Source organism: Grammomys surdaster, unplaced genomic scaffold, assembly GCF_004785775.1.
Source record: "Grammomys surdaster isolate TR1022 unplaced genomic scaffold, NIH_TR_1.0 322, whole genome shotgun sequence".
Classification (NCBI taxonomy): domain Eukaryota; kingdom Metazoa; phylum Chordata; class Mammalia; order Rodentia; family Muridae; genus Grammomys; species Grammomys surdaster.
The window spans coordinates 538,178-558,012 of NW_021604741.1; the positions used below are offsets into that span (position 1 = coordinate 538,178).

Here is a 19,835-nt window from a genome sequence, read left to right on the forward strand (position 1 = left end):
GCTGACTTTCTGAACCCTCCGGCTCTGCCTCAAATGCTGGAAATACAGATATGCACCACCACGCCTGGCTCCTAAGTATCAACTTGAGCATCCGATGCTACATGCGATGAAACCAGGCTTCTCCTCATAACAAGAGAATTCACTTCAGGCTTCTCCTGCAGAACTTTTCCCCCTTTTATTTCTGAGGGGCTAGAGAGAGAATCCAGGGTCTCATGTAAGCAGCAAGCACTCTTAACGCTGAGCCTCACCCCCAGCCCTGGGAGGACACAGCTGCGGGACAGCTCAGAGATGAGTCTGATAGAGAGCCAGGAGGAGTCATCTATTCAGAGTAATATACAGAAAAATCTCAATAAAAACTGGGACTATAGCCGTCAATACTCATTTGTCATCACAGATGCTTCAACTTACACTGTTATGAAGAATGCGATCACTGCCTTGTCTGTGAGGGTCCGTCCTGCCTCCTGTAGGGATGAGAAAGTTCACACTCATGTGCTCTTAATTAGCATCCATAAAACATTTGTAAATATACAAGTGCAAGATTAAAATATCATCTTTATTCAAGTTTAGCCAATTTCTTAATAGTTTACTTAATAGCTCCTGAAATTCTTCCTGAAGATTGTATCAAATTTAATTCCTTTCCAAGGGTCTGTTCAGTTAAAACCAGAAAAACAGTAAAATATTTCTGAAAGCTAATTAAAAACATTTCTGGAACTCAGGCACTATAAATTTTAAAACTGCACCAAAATAAACTCTATGTACCTTTCTGAGATCTACCACATCAACAGTAAAACAGTCAAGTCTCAGAGCTGAAGCTGAGGAGAGCTGGCTTACCGGGTATGTACCAGGACAGGTTAAAATTCATGCATTGTCCTGAACCAAGCACAACCACGAGATTTCCTGCGGTGTGTTTTAAGAAGCAAGTGAGCAGACACGCATTCCGTAAGCATGACACGTATTTTACCTAGCATAGTTGGTGCTGCTGAAGAATCAGACGATGTAGCTTGGTATGTCAAGTCAGTATTCAACTGCAGAAGATAGCCCTCCACCGTAGGCACTTCATCCCACTTGACATGGAAAGAGTTGGTAGTAGCTTTGATTAACTGGACTTGTGATGGCGCTGGAGGTTTCTCTAAACAAAAATATCCATATAATCCTTTAGTTTCGCCAATAGTTTTGGTGTACAGAAGCGTTGAGAACTCCAGCAATGAGCGCTGCACGGTTTGCTGAATATATTTCAAGGCAGCCAGAGTCAGTGACATCACAGTACTGTACAGCTCTGACTTTACTCAGGGTGTCATACAAATGAACAATCCAATACCAAACTACTTGAGTAATTAGACTGAGAATGAAAACGGTTTAATCCTAGAAACCTGAAGGTCTATCCTGAACATGACTCATGTCATCTAAAAGGCTGAGGAGTGTAACTGGGTATTATATAATTACTGCTTTGCTATTTTACCTTTAGAAATTTTAATTTTTTTTAATTTAAAGAATTGATTTTCAACCAACAGCATACATGCTAGAAATACTGCTATTAGAAAAAAATGACTTGGATATATTTTAGAAAAATATAAGGTTTTAATATGTCTTTAACACAATCAGTATTACCTAAAGCATAGAACCTTGGTATATAATATTGCTAACATTTCCATAACAAGTTACAGATCTTTAAGATCTAAGATTATACATACAATATCTTTGGTCCTATCTTCTATGTAAATTTAGGGTGTGAATGAACTTCACAATTGAGAGAAAGTATGTTCCCTGCTTTGGACAGTTAGCTAAGAAAATTCATCTTTGTGATTTGCAGTCAACAAGCCTGTAGCTCAGCAGGCTCATTATCTAATTTATCTTAAAATATTATCTTCTAAAACTATATTAACCATTATTTTATGTTTGTAGGTGTTTTGCCTCCATGTATATCTGTGCATCATATGCATGCCTGGTGCACACAGGCCAGGAGAAGCTGTCAGATCCTCAGAACTGGAGTCACAGATGTTGGGAGGTGCCATGTGGTCCTCTGGAAGAGCTGTTTGCACTCTTAACTGCTGAATCACCCATCGATCCAGCCTCACATCTGTCTTTTTACTGAGGAGCAGCAATATACCCACAACAGGCCAGAGCCAGTCCAAGCCTGTTTCCTGAACAAGTTTGCAGAAATACAGTAGGACTCATTTGTTAATGTGTTTTGCTTAGGGTTACTTTCATACTTCAAGGAGAATCAGAGGACCCATATGGCCTGAAATATTTACTATATGGCCTAGTACCTTCAACAAATCCCACAGAAAGTCCTCCGACATCCCATTAATCAATGTAGCTATTTTTATTTGTCAAAGTAAGGCAACTCAGACCTGAATAAAAGCAAACATTTGAAGAGGTTTGGGAAGTAGATCAAACATATATTAAGATAGAAGATATGAAGAGAATTTTGAAAAATGTAAATCCTGAGGTAAATTTCTATGAAACTAAACCACCAGACTGAAAGGGTCCAGTGAGTCCTCAGACAGCAGACGACATCAGCTCTGCAGAGCTGAGGAGATGGCTAGAGAGCACTTGAGTTACTTTCTACACAGTTATCATGTGGGCCCCAGCCGTGGGTAACTCCCCCTGCAGGGAAGCAGACATGGCTTCTGCAGGCTCCTACACTCAGTTGTACATACTAAACTTCAGACCACATACCTACAAATAATTCAAAATAATAAAAATAAAACTTGGTTTAACAAACAAACACACACCGAAGAGAGAATGGTGGCACATACCTAAGGCAGGAAGACTGCAAATTTGAGGCCTCTTGGGCTATAATGGAAGACTCTAAATAAACAAACAGAAACAAGCCACCAGCATCATAACATTTAAAAATTGCAGGAACTGAAAAAAAGAAATTCCAAAAGCTTCTAGAGATGGGAGTAGAAAAGATCATCAAAGAGAACTAAAACTGGAGCTGAAGAGATGGCTCAGCAGTTAAGAGCACTGGCTGCTCTTCCAGAGGACCCAGGTTCAATTCCCAGCACCAACATGGCAGCTCATAACTGTCTATAATACCAGTTCCAGGAGATTTGACACCCTCACATAGACATACATACAGGCAAAACACCAACGCACATAAAAAAACGAACCAAGCCTGAAACTCAGGAACACATTAGAGGAAAATGTAGGGAAGACACCTCAAGTCATAGGTACAGGTGAAGACTTTTAAACTAGGATACTAGTCACTCAGGAAATAAAGCAATTATCAACAAATGGGACTGCATGAAATTAATTTCTGCAAAGCAAAGTATTAACTGAGGAATGAGGTTGCCTACAGAGCAGGAGAAAGCCTTTGTCATCTGTAATGGATTGTTATCTAGAAAATACAAAGAACTTACAAACCTAGTAGCACGAAAACAACCCAATTAAAAAATGAGCTGAGCAGCAGGGAATTTTCAAAGTAGTAAATAAAATGGCTAATAAATAAATGTGTTCAATGTCCTTGGCCATCAGGGAAGCGCAAGTGAAAACTACTGTAACCCCGTCTCATCGCTGTCAAAATGGTTCTCATTGAAAACAGCGACACTGAAGATACTGTGGAAAAGACGACTCACTCTGCTGCCCAGAGTGTGAACTGGGGCTGCCACTATGGACACCAATGGGGGATTCTCAAAAGACTAAAGACACAACCCTCACTTATCCTACTACAGACATACTTCCTCATCTATGACTATGTCTATGGCTTCTCTATTCAAAATGTCAAGGAAATGCATCAACTAAATGTCTGGCAACAGGTGAAAGTGGTACATACATAAAAGAAAAATAGAATTATAGCTTGAAAAAATAATAGAGCTGGGCAGTAGTGGCCCATTCCGTGAATCCCAGCACTTGGGAGGCAGAGGCAGGTGGATCTCTGAGTTCAAGGCCAGCCTGGTCTAAAGAGTGAGTTCCAAGCCCAGCTACCACTACACAGAGAAACTCTGTCTCAAAAAAAACCCAACTCCCTCCCCTCAACAAAAAACAAAACCAAACCAAAATGGATGGAACTGGAAACTATAAATGAGGAAGGAAGGCTCAGGAAGATGAGCACTCGCCTTCTCCCTCAGGTCTCATCCTTTGACCTCTGCAGTACTATATATGTGCAAATGAGGAAAGAAACCAGTGTGTGAGAGGGAGGAAAAATTCTGTTAACTGCTGTCAAATACACACTTGTGTGCGCACACGCGCACTTATATTCCTAAAGATAACCTGTTCAGTCCATACACTATTATTTGTAAGGTGTTTCTGGGGTGACCATTTTGTGTTGGATAAACAACTGGTGTGCTCTATGCTTGGGGAAGGCGATCTCTCCACTGTCCTGCACATAAGGCTCAGGGAACACTGCAGACAGAAAGACTGTAAAGCCAGAAGACAGGGAGTTTTCTGAGACTGTCTTGTTGCAAGGTCAGAGGCTACACCCATACAGTCTCACCCTCAAGACTGCACAAACATGACTGAACACTGGCAACAACAGATGTGCCAAAGTGAACAAGGCAAAGAGCACAAGGCCTCAACCCTACAGGCAACATGAAACTTTTAAATGATCAGTGGTGTCCAAAGCCTTTAATAAAAAAATAATAATTACAGATCCAGTGGAGGTTTTTTTTAACCCTTTAAAAGCACAGATCTCTCATGTAGAGAACAAAAACTGATGTATTCCATAGAGAAAAATCTACACGTACTCATTTTTTCTTATAATTTTATCAGCTGAAGCTTATCTTTGTATTATCCACGTCCAGGCTAGTTTTTATGCCAACTCAACACAAGCTAGAGTCATCTGGAAGGAGGGAACCTCAGTTGAGGAAATGCCTCCATGAAACCCAGCCACAGGTCACTTTCTTAAGTAGTGCTCAATGTGGGAGGGCCCAGGACATTGTGGCGGGTGCCATCCATGGGTTGGTGGTACTAGATCTATAAGAAAGCAGGCTGAACCATCCACAGGGAAGCAAGCCAGTAAGCAGCTTCCTTAGATGGCCTCTGCATCAGCTCCTGCCCTTCAGGTCCCACCCTGATTTCCTTTAATGTTGAGTATCAGATTGAAGTATAAGCCAAATAAACCCTTTCCTCCCCAAGTTGATTGGTCATGGTATTTCATCACAGTAAAAGAAACCCTAACTAGTATAAATAGTAAGTTAGTAAACCTCAATTTAAAAGACAAATCAGTAAATTGGATTTTCTGTATTTCTTTCTCTTTGCTAGTGTGCTCCTTTAGTGAAAACATCTAGTCTCCAGTTTAGTTGTTCTATTCAGTGTTGTTCCCAACGTCTTACTAATCAACTTTGTATATACAAAAACACTACATAAATCAAGCATGTTGTTTGCACACCCTAATGCCAACACTAAGGAGGTGGAGAGAAAAGACTATCACTGGCCATAGAGTGAGTTCAAGGCCAGCGGGGACACATAAGACTCTGTCTCAGAAAAGGCAATAAATCTTCAGAGGGAGGATTATTAGAAGAAAGCATTATGATGTGTATGAAAATGGCACGAGGAACGCCTTCGCTCTCTATTACCCATGAGTCTGTGCATTTGAGTACAGACACAAAGCTCAGAAGAAGGTTCTGGATGCCCTGGGACGGGGCTATACACAGCTGCCTCCTGTGGGAGATAGGAAGGGAAGTGGAGCCCTCTGCAACAACAGAATGTGCTCTTAACTGCTGAGCCGCCTCTCCAGCCCCACAGGACGTAACCCTTATTAACTGGAATAAATTATCCTCACAGTATAGGAATAAATTATCCTTTACAGTAAAGTAAAATACTTCTCCATGAAAAGTACTTTTAAAAAGCTATACTGAGTCAAGCTGGTGAGTAGTTAACTGCCTTCTGAAACAAAGCCCAATAAAGAATGACATTAGATTTCAACAATACAATGACCAATAAAAGTTATTAGAAAGAGAGCTGGCCCAGTAATGAAGAACAAATACTGCCTCCAGGAGAGAGGAATTAATAGACATCTTGGGAGTGGGGAGTAGGTATACAATTCTTCCACTCACTTCTAGTTGTAAGAAAGAGAAGAAGTTATATTCACTTTGAATCATCAGACACAGACACTGAGTTCCTACAGTTAGGATTTAATTAAGTACTCTTACCTACCAGTATCAAGATACCAAAGATCCTTGCAGCAAACTTGACTATTAAGTGCTTTTTTGTAGCCATCTCTTCCACTCCAAAAGTATAACCGAGTGCCAATCGCGACAGCACAGTGTCCTGCTCTTGGTCTTGGTCTTGAATTTTTTTTATCTTCCTGAGAATCTGATACTAGAGTAGTCCACTCTGCTGTATCTAAAAGGAAAGGAACGTCCATGATTCAGCTACTGCTCTTACGCAGCAAAGTAACAGAAATTACTTTACTAACAGCATCATGCACGGCAGTGAGTCAGTTTCCGAGGACTCACCTAGATTTAGGTAAGAAAACGAGCTGGTGCACCTCCATTCACAATCATGGGGAGAAGTCTCAGTATGTTCACCTTTATGTGGAACCCATCCACCAAAAATGTACATCCTAGACAAGAAGAAAACCAAAAACTTTAAGTGATTTAATTTTACTTTTTGCATCAGAAATAGTAAGAATGAACTTAAATTTACTTATTGACTTAAATTTCAGAACCACTCAGTCCCTACCATAAAGGTAAAGGTAGTATTCTATAAATAAGAAAATGAATAAAATGGTTCGGGTTAAGTATTTTTTTTTAAAGAATTCACCATTTTAAGTCAGAGTGGTACACATCTGAAGTCATAGGTATTTTGGGAAGCTAAGCAAAGAGGAGGATTATTTGAGTCCATGAGTTTAAGGGCACGCTGGGAAATGGAACAAAAGCCGTCACAGCAGCACAGCAGTGACCAGAGAAAGCTGGGTTTATGAAGCACTGCTCAGTCAGAATCCCACTTTGGCAAGTAAATTTAAGTGCAGCGTGTTTAAACTCTACTCTGCTGAGACCAGCGTTATATAATACGGTAGAACACTAGCACCCATCTCTCTCTGCTTCTTGACAGCCACACAGCCACTTCCCCAAAATGGTGGATATCACCTCCAAGTGTGAGCAGAACTGGCCCTTCATTAATCACATCAACAAAAAGTAGCTAAAACAGTGGTCAAAAAAGGTGAAATTTCACATAACTTCCGTCACTGCTATTACTTAACTATAACGACTTTAAGCCTGGTGGGGCTATGAATGCCTATAATCCCAACTGCATGGGAGGCTGTAGAGAAACCATGCTTAAACAGGCATGATAGTGCAGGCTTACAATTCAGCTACTCAGGGAGGCTGAGGCGAGAAGATCACAAGTCTGAGGCCTGCCTGGGTAAGTCAGTGAAACTTGGTCTTCAAATGGAAGAAAAAAAGTTTAGCAATATAACTCTGTGATAGGACACAGAAATACATGAAATACATGTAAGACTCTCAGTTCGACTCCAGCATTGTTAAAACAGATAAATAAATAAGCTTAAACTTTCCCCAGCACCCAAAAGTTCTTGTTGGAACACAGTCCAGAAATGGAGCAGTGTGAGAATTCTGAGTGCATGTGAGAAAACTCCAAGACACTAAGAGTCTTGAGACTTGAGTTTCTTCAAAGCACACAACTGTTCTTGGAATGTGTGTTCGTGCTCCTTCCAGGTGTAGCGAACAGTTTACTTCAGCTGTTGTTATACATATGCCTGTATGAAAAAATATGTTTTGCCACATGTGGTTTGTCCATGAGATTGAACACCTTACTCATGTGATTCTTCTTAACCCTCAGAGTAAAACTTTCTCGTGCTCTGAATAAAGTTGGCTATTGCATGAGAATTTAGTCCACTTTGTTTTTAGGGCCTGCTCTCCCAGGCTGAGATTGCCAATGAGAGAGAATTCTTTTTAAAACGTATTTCATGTGTCTGGGTGTTTTGCCTGCATATATACATATGCATCACACGGCTGGCTGCCTTGTGCCTGAGGAAGCCAGCAGAGACCTCTGACTCCCTGGGACTGGAAATACGAATGGATGTGAACCACCATGTGGCTGCTGGGAATCTAACCAAAGAGAGGACAAAGCAGGTTGGCAAAACCTGCTGATGGTCATGACCCCCATTCCAGGAAAGTCACAGGGGAGCTAAACAAGCATCACAGACAGTCCTAACAGACAATGTGTGCAGGGGTTTCAGCTCCCACAGATGGATAAATTTAGCACACGGAGGCACTATTCGGTAATCTATATATATTTTTTTTTTTTTGGTTTTTCGAGACAGGGTTTCTTTGTGTAGTTCTGGCTATCCTGGAACTCACTCTGTAGACCAGGCTGGCCTCGAACTCAGAAATCCACCTGCCTCTGCCTCCCAAGTGCTGGGATTAAAGGCGTGCGCCACCACTGCCCGGCCAGTAATCTCTTTCTAAGAAAGGAACATCTTTACTTTTTTTGTATGAATCTTTCAAGTTTGTAAAAATAAAAAATCAAAACACAAACAACAAAAGCAAGTCATACTTGTTTCCTATAACACTGGCTGTATGAAGGCTCCGTGGAAGTGGCACTGTCCCTTTAGTTTCTGGTTTTGACCATGACATAGTTTCTAGAAATAAAAATAAGCAAATCAGGAATCCGATCTAATAATAGCAAATCATCTCAATTTACACACTTAAAAGATAAACAAAAGAAATATTTATCAAAATAAAGCAAACATGTTTCAAATAAAAGTAAATCAAAAATGTTTCAAATGGTTTAGATGAAAGTCATCCACACCACAAAAACTGCCAATCAGAAATCTATTTACACTTGAATTTAACATTTATATCGGAAAGGTGTGCTTAACATGTCATTCATTTTAAGTTACAAATAATATTTCTGATTTTAAAGTTTTAAATAAGAGCACAGTTTATAAGAGAGTCAAAGAGGAGAAGCACATTTCCCATTGCTTGATTCTAGAATCCCTTCAGAAGAGCTGCCCTCAGGGTTTCCCACGGGTTAGGCTATGTTGTGAAAGCCATACTTGGAAGATAGAGCAGACAACCATACAAATTAGCAACCTAACAAGATGCTTCTCTGGGTGACAGAGGGTACTACTGACAATTACATAGAACAGTAAGCACAAAGCTGGACCATTCTAGACAAACCAGGACTTAAGGTGGTATGAAAGGAGGAAAATTACCACCATAATTGAACATTCATTTGCTCAAAATTATTGACTATGTCTCATCTGTTTCTAAGACTATAACTGCTGACTAAAATCTTAGTGCAACTTGACAGATATTTAAACAAAAAAATTAAATGCATTAAAACTGTTCCCTTTACTAATCATAAGAAATTCCTGAGTCAAATTAAGATTACCTAAATCAAGCTGCCATAGGTCATCCAGACGAGCACCGCACATTCCACCAAAAACATACATCTTAGGACTCCCAGAGTCTTTCTTACAATATATAATAGCAGTATGGGATTCTCTTGGAGAAGGCACAATGCCTTTGGTGGCTGGAATGCTCCAGCCCACAACACCAGAACCATGCTGTAGCTCCAACTCATAGAAATCATTTAAATACCTAGGATATCACAAAAGAAATTAAAACATTCAGATGATATGTTTTATTTGCTTTTTATTTTGATTCATAAGTCTAACATATGCTAGCCACATAGTGCTGCATGGCTGTAATCTCAGCTCTCAGGAGTCTGAAGCAGAAAGACCATGGGTTCCAGGTCAGTATGAACCACACAGAAACACCCTATCTCAAAAAAAGGAAAGAAAAAGAAAAGGGGGCTTAAGAGATGGCTTAGGAGCTAGGAGCGCTTACTGCTCTGGCAGAAGACTCAAGTTGGGTTCTTAGTGCTGACGTCTGGTGGCTAAAACCACCTGGAACTCCAGTTACAGAGGATCTGATGCCCCTTCCTTTCCTCTGAAGGCACCTACATGCACATAGTGCAATAAACTCACGAGAACACACACACACACACACGTTTTTGAAAACAAATGTCTATCATATGCCTATTGTAAAATAATTCACATAGTACAGAAAGGCACCAAGCAAGCAAAACTTCCAGATACTCACTCACTTGATACACACTTATCAAATGTCCTGGGCACCTGCTATGATTTAATACTAAAGACACAAAACATCGGGCCCATACTCTTATCAATGACAACAGTGGTGGCTTTAAAACACAGTCCCAAACATCTGACATTCTTTCTCTCCCTTTATTTTAGGCTGGTCTGTGACTGCTCTGAACAACAAGACATGGTAAGGCTGGGTTGTAAAAAGCCAATACATTCTTACTCTAATACTGCTTGTGGAACTCTGAACCAGCATCTTCAAAAGGCCACTGAAGGTCTGGGTATACAGCTCTGAGTGGAGGGCTTGGCCAGCATGCAGGAGGCCCTAAGTTCAGTCTATAGCAATGCATGTTCCAAGCATGATAGCATATGCTATAATCTCAGCAGTCAGGCGGTACAACAGGGTGACCAGAAGTTCAAGGGTACTCATGGCTACATAGTCCAAAGCCAGCCAGGGTTATATATGAGACCCCGTCTCAAAAAAAAAAATAGCCATTTGCAGGCATGTTAGGTGACAGCTTGGTTGAATCTATCCTTCAGCTACCTCAGTTAACTATCAGATGTGGGGATAGCCACTTACATTTTCTCACTAAAGGGTTTAGCCATCTCTTATGTGCCCTAATTATCTTACTTACAGTGTCTGTGAACATAATAAAGTTACTATTTTGCACCATTAGTTTATTACACAGCACTAGATACCAGAACAGTTATCATGGACTCTATTTTACTAAACATTTGAAGCTATTGCTATCTGGAATAAGCGCACTATAAAATGTCACAGCCATATTCTAAACCGAGTCTTTAATTTAGAAACTGGCACTAAATTTGTTCTAACAAGCTTCTTTTCTTGAAAAACTTTCATTAACCAGTGACATATCTTTAACAAAATTTTTGTTCTCTTTGCAAATGCATGTACATATGGTACACACGCATGTGAACATACATATGTGTTCATGCGTAGAAAAGAGAATGGCATTAGGTGTCTCCCTCAAATACTCTCTGCCTTTTATAACTGAGGCAGTCTGTCCCCTGAACCTGAAACTTGATTTGTTTTGGTAAGAAAAACTCTTGCCCAGTTTTTCTGTTTCTGCCTCCTATCAGCTGGGATTACATGATGGCCACCATACCCACCTTGTTTTTTACGTAGGTTCTGGACATTCAAACCCTAGGTCCTCCAACTGGCAAGACAAGAGCTTAGCCTGGTGAATATCTCCCAATTCCAAAGTGTCATTTGTACCAACCCATTCAATTTCCTATTAATATTTTACTTAAGTATGAGGAAGGAAAGCAAAACACTTCAGAACATAGAATTTCAAGGTTTAGACACTGGAGAGACAGCTCAATGATGAAGAGCATATACTATTCTTCCAAGGAATGTGAATTCAGTTCCCAGCACCTCCGTCTGGTAGCCCACAAACACCTGTAACGACAGCTGCAGGGAGAGCCGATGCCTCTGGCCTCACTGGGTATCCATACCCACACACACAGGCCTACACAAACACACCATATACACGTAATTAAAAATAAATCATTTAACCTACCACTCAGGAAGCAGAGGCAGATGGATCTCTAAGTTTGAGGCCAGCCTGGTGGAGAAAGCAAGTTCCAGGACAGCCAGGGCAGATTAAACCCTTTCTCAGGAAAATCAAAAATCTAAAAGGGGCATGCTGAGATATTTAAGAGTGATGTTTCAGGATGCCTGAAACTTCAAAGTATGTGTGTATGCAAGTAGGGCAGTTGAGCAAACATGACAGAGTGCTAGCAAGCTGGTGAAGAGCTTGTAAACTAGAACTGTTTCAAGTGAAACAAAGAGGAGAAAAAATGGAAAACAAAAAAACAAAAAATTCCCTGAGGCTGCTGAAGCTTCATGTGTTTCATGGTGATTTTATATAATTATCAATCAACAAAAACATCCGTGTAGCAGTATACCAATGATAACAGTAAAATACCCACGTATTCGCAAAGTGACAAGATAATTTCCATTTAAGTGTGATAATTTGTGCACAGCTTAGTGAGACAGAATTATCAGATATAACAGAGGAAAACAGAAAAACAGTAAATCAAATGGAAATAAGAAAAAGGGAAATAAGGAAAGTACTACATGCAGAAAGCATTTAGCTAACTAGTTCTTGTAGTTCCGGCTGTCCTGGAACTCACTCTGTAGACCAGGCTGGCCTCGAACTCAGAAATTCGCCTGTCTCTGCCTCCCAAGTGCTGGGATTAAAGGCGTGCACCACCACCACCTGGCATGTAAACTAGTTCTTTAAAAAGATCCACTCTAGGGCTGGACAGAGCTCAGCAGATAAGAACACTGTATGCTCTTCCAGAGGACCCACACAGAGGCTCACAAACAACTGTTCCAGGGAATCTGAAACCCGCTTCTAGCTTCTACTTGTACTAGACACATATATGCAGACATACATGCAGGCAATACATCCAAACACATAAAATAATACACATTTTTTAAAAAATCTACCCTAAGCAATATCAAAAAAACATAATTTTAAAAAATTATGAATGTACGTCAGACAAAGATAAAGTTTTTGTTTGTTTATTTGTTTAGACAGGGTCTCACTATGTAGACCAAGCTGACCTCAAACTCACAAAATGTGACTGCCTCTGCTTCTCCAGGTCAGTAATTAAAAGCATGGCCACCACACTCAACTAATATCAAATTTTAACACAGAAGAATTCCACAGGTATGGGGTGTGTGTGTGTGTGTGTCTGTGTGTATGTGTATATATGTATGTGTGTATATGTGTGTATACATATGAATGTATGTGTATATATGTATGTGTTTATGCATATATATGTATGTGTGTATATATATGTATGTGTGTATATGTGTGTGTATATATACGAAACAAATACACATATACACGTATAACATACTACCAATGTTAATTCAGGAAACTATGAAATAATTTGGTAATAATAAAGTGATGTGTAACTAGGTATTGGGAATAAATGCAGTTCACATTTCAAGGATTAATAATGGAATTTAAATATTTATTAAAGAAACAGCAAATTCATCACCACAAATGAATGTAAATTATTTTTAAAGGGGAGAGAAATAAAACTAAATAAAAACTGTAAATTTTAAAAAAGCCTTTATTCTTATCAAAGACATATGGCAGGAACTGACAGCAAATGCCATAATAAGTGACAGAAAGGGAAATATATCAATGAAACAGAATTAAACCTAAATGGAGAAGTAAGCCAACATTCTCTGTAAAGAGACAGATAATAAACATTTTAGACTTTGGGGGCCTTAAAGTCTATTCAACTCTGCTACGGATTTTTGGGGGGAGTGGTATTTTGGCAGTGCTAGGGACTGAACAGAAGAACTGAACTTCTGTTTTAACATAAAAGTGATCAAAACCCATAATTAAATGAATGAGAGCATGACTGTATTTCAATAAAACTTTACTACCAAAAAAAAAAAAAAAAAAAAAAAAAGAAATAAACAAGAGAGTTTGGCTCACAAAGTTAGCTTGTAAATCCAGAAATCTTAGAAAAGACCCAGTTATTTAAGAACCACAATCCACCAGGGGGGAGCTATAGCTCAGTTGGTAGGATGCTTTCCTAGACTGAACAGTTGGTAGAATGATGCCTGGGTTCAAGTCCTCGCACTGCACAAACCCAGTGTGGTTACATACAACTGTAATCCCAGCACTTAGGAGACAGAAGCAAGAGGATATAAAATTCAAGGGTATCCTTAGCTACACACCAAGTTCGAGGCTAGCCTGGGCTATATCAGGTCCTATTTTTTAAAAAGATGATAAGAGATGCTTACTTCAGTATTGGAGTTACTAGAACTGAACTAGGAAAAAGAGTAGAAACCCTTGCAGTACTCACAAAAATGATTACAAAAACACTAATGTAAAAACAAAATGAATGTACTAGAAGAAATTATAGAAATATTATTCTTTATAATTTGTCTTCTTACACAAGATATAGAATCACAAAACAGTAAAAGGAAATGCTGTCAAACATAGAAAAACAAACTTGTTTAAAAAGTGTAAAAAGCAAAGACATAGGAAAATATTTATAATATATAGGTATAAAGGAGACGGCAGTGGTGGTGACCTCCTCCAATCCCAGTGCTCCAGAGGCGGAGACAGGGGGATCTCTTGTGAGTTAGAGGCTAGCCTGGCCTACAGAGTAAGTTCCAGGACAGCCAAGGCTATAAAGGCCAAACAGAGAAACCCTGTCTCAAAAAAAAACAAACAAGTAAAAAACAGAAAAAAAAATTGTAACATATAAAAGAAAATGTTTTCTTATTTAAAGAATGCTTATAGAGTCCAAAAAGAATTTTAATCCTTGAAAATAATTAAAAAGAAATTATTTCATCTAGGTTATAGACAGAAAGTCACTATACACAGTAGATTGTATGCTCTATTCTAGGAATAAATAATACAAACATGAAATTAAGAAATCAAACCCACTTATAATGCCATCCAGACAATTCTAGGAATTCAGCTAGGTTTGAAAAGTAAAAAGTTTGGCTTTGTGAGTGCTGCATGCCTTTAGTTCCAGCAGGAGGATCTATGCGTTCTGATCTACAACGAGTCCAGGATAGCCAGGACTCTGTTACACAGAGAAACCCTGTCTGGAAAAACCTAATAAATAAAGTGGTGGTGGCGAATACCTTTAATCTCAGCTCTTAGGAAGCAGAGGTAGGTGGATCTCTGAGTTCTAGGCCAGCCTGGTGTACACAGAGAAAAAATAAAAATAAAGAGCATGTTAAAAAAAGAAGTAAAAGAAAGTTAAAAACAGAAAAAGTAAAATAAAAATAAAAAGCAAGACAAAAGAAAAGAGACAGTGAGTCACTGTCTTTGAAAAAGGAGGACAGTATGTCCAGGTGTAATATGGCCTAACAGAATGTATGAAATAGGAGAACAATGGCTTTCATTTAATAACCACATTTTACACCAAGTTTTCAGACAAAACCAGTTTTAAAGTGACCGTGTTGTTGTTTTGGTATTGTGTGTAACCCACTTAATGTGAGTTATAGCTCAAGACGTACAAAGAGACTGGCATAAACAATTATACAAGTATCAATTTAATAAAATTATTTATGATTAGAAAAAGTTTGAAAATTATTCTCTAGGGACTAAAAAGCATAAATACATTTAAAAAAGTGTTTATTGTTAGTTTTAAATATAAAGTCTAAACTTAAGCCTTACAATAACTAAAGATTATAAAACGAGCACTTGGTCTACAAGAGAGCGTACCTGGGGACGTTATTATTTGAATCTTCACTTTCATTTGCCAAACCTCCAAACAAATAGCATTTGTTACCATACAAAGAGAAGCTATGTCCAAGCCGAGGACAAGGAGGTAAACCAGAAGGGGGGGGCTGGGGTCTCACTTTTTTCCATAACCAACGACTTGCCTAAAAAAGAACACACTCATATAAAAACAGGAAACATTTCTATTTCTATACTTTCAACAATGAAACACCACACTAATACATCTGAATCTCATCAGAAGATCCAATAAGCTCCTCTGGGGACAAGTAAGTGGCTACCTTCTGATTTGTTTGTTGAGACAAGGTCTCACTAGGTAGCCCTTGCTGTCCTGGAACTCACAGTGTAAACCAGGTCACTAACTTAAGATAGCTGCCTATCTCTGCCTCCCAAGTGCTGGGATTAAAGGTGGTGTGCATCATACTCAGAGAAGCAGCTAACTTCTGAGAGTAAAATGTATGTCCAGGTAAGGCTATGGTAATCCCAGAATTTGTAAGGCAAAAGGATCACGAGTTGAAAGCTAATCTTGGCTACTGAGTGAATTTAAGGGCAGCCTGGACTACGTGAAATTTGTCTCACAAAGCTATAGGTATATCTGTAGGTATATGTGTGTATATGTATGTATTAACAGACATTCATGAAAATCTTCTCTAAGCTTATAATAAGAAGAAGAAAAAAAGTAGTACTATCATTTCTAATTTTTTCCAAGTGAAAAGAATTTAAATATTTGTATGTAGAACTTTAAGAGTAGATGTAATTCATAAATGCTTACTTTTAGAAATTAGATAAACCATGAAATGCTAAATAACCTTTACGTAAACAAAACTCATTTAACAAACCAAACTTCAAAATGTATTCTTTTGGTCAGGAGAATCTTCTCTATTTTAAACTATCTGAAATGGTTGCTTGCTTGGAAATAAGTACAACCCATTCATAGATGCCAAGTGGTAGAATGCCCTCATGATCATGGATGGTGCCTGGAACAAAGCCACAATAGTCAACAAGGACTGACTGGCTTAAATGCAAGTCAAACTTAGCAAGCCTATGTCAAACTGTAACTGCTCTCTGCATGACTTCGGAGGAGGAGGAGAGTTCCCACTGTTAGACGAAACCATTCCTTTCAAACCTGGTTTTCAAAGCACAGTTCTAGGTGGCAGAAACACACATGTCCAGGTGCCACCACAGACAATACTGATTCCAAACGCCTAGGGGCAAGGCCCGGCAATCTGTTGGGAGGTGCTTGTGTTGTAGGTTTCAGGACAACTCGCCAGACACAAAAGCCTAAACATGTAACAAAGTCCAGCTAAAGGCCAGACAACTTTATGCCATAAACGGCATAGCACACATAGGACATCAGGTATTTTGACTTGTCATTGAAGTTATAACATGTGAAGCATGTTACTGTACCTGTACTGATAAAATATTTGTAATCTCTTTAAAAACTATGACAACTTCATTAACTTCAAACTGAAACAATAAACGTGAGATACACTTACTTGTAACTCGTATAACTCGTTGCTGTATCTTCCATATTCAACCATTCCCCCAAACACTAGGATTCTAGTCCCATCACAGACAAATCCATGGGCTGCACAGCCTGGAGGGATGTCTCCTCTAACAGCTGGGAGGAACCACTGATTTGTAACTAGTTGAAAAAAATAAAATCAGTTATAACAAATAAGTTACCACACTCCATGAGTTTGATAAATATATCACCCAGAGGATCTATACATATGATCAAAGCGTATGTGTGTGTATATACACACACACATAATAAATACATACATATCCATCCTTTATTCCAACAGTTCTCAACTGGGGATTCTTTTGCTCCCCCAAGTATACTGATTTTACAATGTCCAACATCATCTTTAGTTGTCACAATTGGGAAGGAGGTGTGACTACTAAACCATGGGTTTAGCCTGAGGATGCCAGCATGCATCTTACAACATACAAGGTAGCATCCACAGCCAAAAATCACCAGTCCCAAAATGTCAATAATGCTGCTGTTGAAAACCCAGATCTGGGGCGGGCAATGGTGGCACATGCCTTTAAGCCTAGCACAGCACTTGGGAGGCAGATGGGCTGATCTCTGTGAGTTTGAGGCCAGTCTGGACTACAGAGCTAGCCCTAGGACAGCCAGGGCTACACAGAGGAACCCTGAATTGAAAAAGAAAGAAAGAAAACCTGATCTGAATCATTTAATTCTTAGAAAAATCCTGGTGAATGTTACCCCCATTATAAAAGTGGAAAACACTGAGATTTGGAAAGACTTGGTAACTTTAATGCTCATTTTGAACAACTCGCAAAGCAATATCCCAAACACCCAATTTCTTCTAAGCCCACATTATTTACACTATGTCAAATTAAACATCTTTAAAACTTTTTCTGTTGGAGTACTGGGAAGGGTCAAAACTATCAACATTTCTCTTGTTTTTAGCTTTTAGAGGACTACTGTGATCAAACTGCTTCATCAAAGTTGTAAGTTGTGAACTATATCGACGCCAACTTCAGTAACTTGTTTCACTAGTTAACTATGATTGCTAGAAGACTACTTGTAAGTGGAGAAAATAAAACTTTCCACCAGCTCGGAGGTCAAAGCCTGCCTCCAGACAAGCGACACTTCGAGCTGTGCAGCGGCGCCTAAGCTATGACAGTCCTCTTTGCTAGGACCAGTCCGGAAGAGCAGAGCATATACATATACATACACATACATCGGCTAAGCAGGGACCAGTCCGGGTTCACCCACAACTCCCTCCCTCGCCAGTTTAGAGAAAGTCTTGCCGGCTTCCGCCCGGTAGTAAATATACCGAAGCTGAAGAGCCAGAAGAGTCTCCCGCCCCTCGATTCTCTATGTCCCGAGAAGGGGGTGCGGGGGAAGGCAAAGACCGCCGAGGCCCGGCTTGGGGTGGGTTTTGTTCTTGACACTGGCGGGATCTCCGCTCCTTAAGTGAGCAGCCCTGGGGGAGCGGCCCAGCCCGTGGAACCCGCCGTCTCGGGTCCGCGGGGAGGGATGGGCCGGGGTGTCTCGATGTCTACCGGCGGAGTCGCGTCCAGCCCGCGGAACCGGGAACACCGAGCCCTCCTCCAGCACGTTATGAGCTCGGGCTGCCGACCCAGCCGATCTTCCCCCGCCACCTGCGGGGCTGGGGAAGCGGCGACCAGGCGGTGACAGCTGTCAGGCCCGCGTCCGCTGCGCCTCCCCTCCCCCTCCGCGGTCCCGAGGCGGGGTCGCCGAGCCGCTGCCTACCGGTGTTATAAACGTGCAGCTCGTCCGCGATGCCCTCGTTGCCCCCGCCGAAGATGATCATCAGTTCCCGGATGGCCACGGCTCGGTGTCCGTGCCGGGCGCGGGGCACCGGCCCGGTGAAGGAGGAAACCCGCCTCCAGTTAAGGAGGCTGGGAGCCGCCATCTTCCCAACCCCCGCCCCTCGGCCCACAATGCCCCGCGCGCCACGGGCTCCACGGCTCGTGGGGAGGACGAGCACCGCCTCCAGCTGTGCGCGGGAGGCCCGGCACGTGACCCGCGGGCCCCGCCCCCCAGCCCGTGGCGACGTGGCCCTTGGGGCTCCGCCAAGATGGAGCCCCTCCACCAACCCTGCCAACCCTCCTCTCCCGTGGCTTTCCGTGGGGTGTTCGGGGAGGAGGTCCAGCCTTGTCCTTTAAGTCCACTTGGAGCATCTTCCGTGTAGGAGCGTCACACCCTGGAAACTGTTATCACAGGCACTGGAGAAAAGCTGCCATGTAGGTCCCAAGTGCTGAGAGCACAGGGAGCCCCTAAGGCAAATCTGTCATCTCTAAGGAGGGTCCCCCAGGCTGTAGTGTTAGGACGTGGACTGTGGCTAAGTGCAGCGCCTGAGCACCGTTCAGATTTGGAGATGACAGGCCTAGACAACAAAAGTTAACCCCAAAGGTGATTTTTGGTTCGTTTGATTTAAGCAGCTGTATTAGTTGTCTTGTTGCTGTGATAAAATAGCCTGACAAAAACCGTTGAAGGACAGAAGGGTTTGTCTCTACTCACTAGAAGCCTATCATAAAGAAGAGACTTGACTGAAAGTGCCTGCTGGGATTTCATCTGCAGAGAGCTACAAATGCTGGAATCCGGCTGCCTTTTTATTTAGTCTAGGATGGCAGCCCAGTTTATTCCTACCTTAATTTATTCTCACCTTAACTAATCTAATCTAGATAACCTTACAGGCCTGCCGGCAGGCTTGTCTCTTAAGTAAATCTAGATAGTATCGAGTCAACAATATTGACCATCACAGCAGGTCAGGACTTTCATGCTGAGGTTTCTTTTATGTTGTTAATATTCTTATACAAAGACTAAAGGGGAAACCCTTAAAAGTTGCAAACCTGGTATTAATTTGGAAAGATTCTGTTTCCTAGGCCTGCTATATCAAAGTGTTACAAACCGAGTGCCTTAAAATAGTTGAAGAGCACTCAGGAGTAAGAGTTTGAGGCCAGCCTGGTCTACATGGTGAACTCCTGGACAGCCAGCGCTAAGTGGAGAGACCCTGTATCCAAAAGGAAAGAAAGAAAGAAAGAAAGAAAGAAAGAAAGAAAGAAAG

General features: G+C 40.9%; 1 protein-coding gene across 1 annotated transcript in view; it reads right to left on the reverse strand.

Moving 5' to 3' along the window:
* Hcfc2 (host cell factor C2) overlaps positions 1-18,810 on the reverse strand; it is a 42,937-nt gene extending 24,127 nt beyond the window's left edge. Inside the window, exons 1-9 of the mRNA XM_028778046.1 lie at positions 18,518-18,810; positions 16,764-16,912; positions 15,253-15,413; positions 9,301-9,509; positions 8,461-8,545; positions 6,402-6,508; positions 6,100-6,288; positions 962-1,129; positions 409-461 (exon numbers count right to left, since the gene is read on the reverse strand). Coding sequence (XP_028633879.1) covers positions 409-461; positions 962-1,129; positions 6,100-6,288; positions 6,402-6,508; positions 8,461-8,545; positions 9,301-9,509; positions 15,253-15,413; positions 16,764-16,912; positions 18,518-18,680 — 1,284 coding nt within the window. The 5' untranslated portion in view covers positions 18,681-18,810. The remainder of the gene's footprint in view (positions 1-408; positions 462-961; positions 1,130-6,099; positions 6,289-6,401; positions 6,509-8,460; positions 8,546-9,300; positions 9,510-15,252; positions 15,414-16,763; positions 16,913-18,517) is intronic.
* Positions 18,811-19,835: the final 1,025 nt, after the last annotated feature.